The sequence below is a fragment of the Oratosquilla oratoria genome, unplaced genomic scaffold, assembly GCF_046742065.1.
Source record: "Oratosquilla oratoria isolate Oo_2021 unplaced genomic scaffold, ASM4674206v1 SCAFFOLD56, whole genome shotgun sequence".
NCBI classification, from domain to species: domain Eukaryota; kingdom Metazoa; phylum Arthropoda; class Malacostraca; order Stomatopoda; family Squillidae; genus Oratosquilla; species Oratosquilla oratoria.
In genome coordinates this window covers 822,649-827,500 of record NW_027467720.1, presented here as the reverse complement: position 1 = coordinate 827,500, position 4,852 = coordinate 822,649, and the positions used below count along the sequence as shown (strand labels likewise).

The 4,852-nt window shown below is 31.8% G+C and overlaps 1 protein-coding gene across 1 annotated transcript in view; it reads right to left on the bottom strand.

The window, feature by feature from the left end:
* Positions 1–4,102, bottom strand: part of LOC143023729 (uncharacterized) — a 16,200-nt gene extending 12,098 nt beyond the window's left edge. The window contains exons 1-2 of the mRNA XM_076182329.1: positions 3,582–4,102; positions 3,033–3,416 (exon numbers count right to left, since the gene is read on the bottom strand). Coding sequence (XP_076038444.1) covers positions 3,033–3,416; positions 3,582–3,885 — 688 coding nt within the window. The 5' untranslated portion in view covers positions 3,886–4,102. The remainder of the gene's footprint in view (positions 1–3,032; positions 3,417–3,581) is intronic.
* Positions 4,103–4,852: the final 750 nt, after the last annotated feature.

The following is a 4,852-nucleotide window of genomic DNA, read 5'->3' as shown; positions in this document are numbered from 1 at the left end:
TCCTCACCAATTACTCCTTCTGTTCCTCTCCTAATCCTCTCAATCAAGATCCTCCCATAAGCCTTCCCTACTACACTTAACAGGCTAATCCCTCTGAAACTACTACATTCACACTTGTCCCCTTTTCCCTTGTAAAGAGGAACTATACAGGCACTTCTCCAATCCTCCGGTACTCTACCCTCTCTCCAGCAAACATTAAATAACCTCACCAACCAGTCCACCATCACTGAACCTCCCTTTTTCAGACATTCTGCAGGGGTGCAAGTGTTGCAGGAAAAGGTGGAGTGAAGGTGGAGGTAGAATGTAGATTGAGAGAAGCGAGTAAATGACTTGGTGGATTAAAGAGTGTAATGAGGAATAGACAGTTGGGAATGGATGCGAAGAGGAGACTGTATGAAGGAGTGATTGTGCCAACAGCACTGTATGGGGCAGAAACGTGGAACATAAGAGAAGAAGAGAGAAGGAGTTTGAATGTGTTTGAGATGAGGTGTCTGAGAAGTATGGTGGAGGTTACTAGGCTGGATAGAGTGAGACATGAGGAGATAAGGAGGAGAACAGGGGTGGAAAGAATGAGTGAAGAAAGACTAGTAAAAGAGGTATGGAAGGCAGATGTGGAGGGAGTGAACATGAGGGGACGTCCTAGGATGAGGTGGATGGATGGGGTGAAGGGGGCTTTGGGGAAGAGGGGAATGTCTGTTGAGGAAGGAAGGGAGAGGACGGAAGACAGAGGTGAGTGGAGAATGGTTGTATATGGATGATGTTGTGGGGTAGTATGTGTGAGTAAATTTTGACGCAGCCCGAAGGGATTTCTCCCCGTCCTCTCCTTATATGCAAGGGGGGACGGAGAGGGGGGGTCGCCGATTAAATGAAGCGGCCTTGCTGTGGATGTGCTGTGTCTTGCGACACTGCTTCTGACCCAGGGCGGTGGGCAGGGTGCAGGGATGACCCGTCATCCAGGAGGTGCTCAGATGAGAGGGAGGGTGGGAGGGGTGTGGAGTGTATGTAGGGATGAAATGGGTGGGAGTGTTTTTATGCCTTTCCCTTTTTGGCTACCTCCCTTGTAAGGGGGAAAAAGCCTTGGTATATGTATGTATTATTATTATTATTATTATTATTATTATTATTATTATTATTATTATTATTATTATTTTCATTATTATTATTATTATTATTATTATTATTATTATTATTATTATTATTATTATTATTATTATTATTATTATTATTATTATTATTATTATTATTATTATTATTATTATTATTATTATTGTTGTTGTTGTTGTTGTTGTTATTATTATTATTATTATTATTATTATTATTATTATTATTATTATTATTATTATTATTATTATTATTATTATTATTATTATTATTATTATTATTATTATTATTATTATTATTATTATTATTATTATTATATTATTATCATTACTATTATTATTATTACTATTATTATTATTTTTATTATTATTATTATTATTATTATTATTATTATTATTATTATTATTATTATTATTATTATTATTATTATTATTATTATTATTATTATTATTATTATTAATTATTATTATTATTATTATTATTATATTATGACTTTTACTCTTATTAATATTATTATTATTATTATTATTGTTATTATTATTATTATTATTATTATTATTATTATTATTATTATTATTATTATTATTATTATTATCATTATTGTTATTATTATTATTATTATTATTATTATTATTATTACTATTATTATTTTTATTATTATTATTATTATTATGATTACACTGTACAACAAATTTCAGGATTAAGAAAAAAAACATAGTTCTCATGTGCGTTTTATTATGAAGTTCAGTGTGCTGAATTCAAATTTGATAACAAAAATTTCATGCCACGTCACAATTTTTTGTAAATCGCTGTTTTAATAATTATGCAATTAATAGAGATTTCCAAGGTTCCATAAATGTATTTTGCTCCCAAAGTCAGATTAAATGTCTTCATTGTATTTATTTAATTAATATATAATGAATCGGCATGTTTGTTAGCTTTATATGATGTATAAATACCTACAATCTATTATTTACTTCTTCTTTTATAAGACGTCTCAGGCGTGTCACGCTTCAGGTTCCAACAGAAGTCAGCCAGCATAGCAGGGCTCCATTTTCCCTTGTACCTGTTTTCCATTGACGCTATATCTTGATGGAACCTCTCTCCATGTTCATCACTCACATCTGCTGCATTCTCTGGGAAGAAGGACAGATGAGAATGAAGAAAGTGTATCTTCAGTGACATATTGCATCCGAGATCTTGGTAGCATTTGATTAGCCTCTCCACTTTACGCTCTCGCTGGGACTCTTGGTGCTTTCCCAGAAGCCCTTTGCATACATCTTTGAATGCATGCCAGGCCGCTAGCTCAGGTTCATCCATTGTCGCCTCAAAGTCCTCATCATTTATAAGCTTGCGAATGTGAGGGCCTACAAATATACCCTCTTTAATCTTGGCATCACTAATTTTAGGGAAGATCCCTTTGAGATACTGGAAACATGGCTTGTTATGTTGCAGTGCTTTGGTAAATTGCTTCATTAGGCCTAGTTTTATATGCAGTGGTGGCAAAATGATTTTCTTCTTCTTAACTAGTGGATCATGAATTACATTATGGCATCCAAGCGTCATAGATTCCCAAGATGGCCATTCTGAGCGTATATAATGTTCTGATATGGCTCTAATGTCCCACTTGCTAAGAAAGCACATATATTTGGTGTATCCAGTTTGTTGAACTTTAAGTATGGCTTCTACTTTCTTTTATGCACAAATTAAGAACTCTTGCTCTTTGTAACTTATGCGGTCTAGAATAAAAGCAAAGTTCTCATATGTCTCTCTTAAAATGACTGAGTAAGCAACTGGAACTGAAGGCATGGTGTTCCCAATGTGCAACAGAACTGCTTTTATGCTGTAAAGGGATCCATCTATGAATAGCCTCCACTCATTGGGTTCATAGGACAGCTCAAGGGCACTGAATAGGCCTCTGATATCATTACAATAAGTCAAGTTGTTTTCCAAAGTGAAGAAATCCTGTAGATTTGCAGAACGCTTCCTAAATACTGTAATTCGAGCTTCTTCATCCAACAGGTGCCATTGTTGCAAACGTGAGGCCAGGAGTTCACTCTGTTGCTTAGTAAGTGTTAGATCACGAACTAGATCATTGAGTTCTGGTTGGGTGATGAGGTGTGGTTTCTTATCAGATTCAAGTTGTGTCGTATACGTTGCATCTTGAGATTCTGAATCGTCTGAGTTGCTCGTGTCATCGCTTGGTAGTTCAGAGGGCGGCTGTGGTACAGGAATATCACTTGAATGTAGAACTGGGCGAATAGCAGACTGAAGATCTGGATACACGATAGATTTCTTGCCTTTTCTGTTGCGACCTGCAGGAAAATAAAAAAAAAATCAGACTAAAAATGGATACTATTGGTTGTGATCACGTGCAAAAATAGTGGAAGTGCAACTTATTATGTATTTCGATCTTTTTTATTGATACATCTCTTGAAAATATATATAAAAACAGTAAAAAATAAACACTGAACACCCACCTTTGATATCCGTTAAGCAGAAGTAGCAATCTGTTGAGTGGTCCTTTGGCTCCCTCCAGACCATTGGTACGCCAAACATGAGGCCAGTCCCTTTGCCTTTCACCCAGGCAGAAAGGGAACTTGTACACCTGACACAACATATGTGAGGTGCCCAGCTTTTGTCCTGGTCACCCACTTTACATCCAAAGTACAGCTCATAAAGTTTCTTTACACGTTGAGTCAACTGTCTCTTGTATTGCCTTAATGTAACTGATCCACATATATAACAAAACTTGTCTGGCGAATTCTTGCATTCTCTAGGCATCTTAACTCTGTATCCTGTTAAGAAAAAAAACACATAGCTATGTGAAAAATTATATAAATGGTAAAAGCAACAAAAAATACCGTTCAGATAGACATTGCGGGCACTGCTATTTACGAAGAACTGGAGGGTCACAGAAAGAAACGGATGTTATATTCGTGATCTACGCAAAAAATAACTCTAGAAAAGGATAGTCTCATTTCCGTTTTTTTTTTTTCATTGTTATACAGTGTTATTACTACTACTATTATTATATTGATATTATGATTTTATTATTATTATTATTATTATTATTATTATTATTATTATTATTAATATTAATAACATTATTATTATTATTTTCATTAATCATTCTTGTTATTATCAATATTATTATTATTATCATTATCATTATCATTATTACTAATATTCTTATTATTATTATCATTATTATTATTATTATTATTATTATCATTATTTGTTATTGTTATTATTATTATTATTATTATTATAATTATTATTATTATTATTATTATTATTATTATTATTATTATTATTATTATTATTATATTATTATTATTATATTATTATTATTATTATTATTATTATTATTATTATTATTATTATTATTATTATATTTATTATTATATTATTATTATTATTATTATTACTTATACTATTATTATTATTATTATTATTATTATTATTTATTATTATTATTATTATTATATTATTATATTATTATTTTTATTATTATTATTATTATTTTATTATTAATTATTATTATTATTATTATTATTATTATTATTATTATTATTATTATTATTATTATTATTATTATTATTTTTCACCCCTGTTCTCCTCCTCACACTCCTCATTTCTCACTCTATCTAGCCTAATAAACCCCCACCATACTTCTCAGACACCTCATCTCAAACACATTCAAACTCCTTCTCTCTTCTTCTCTTATGTTCCACGTTTTTGCCCCATA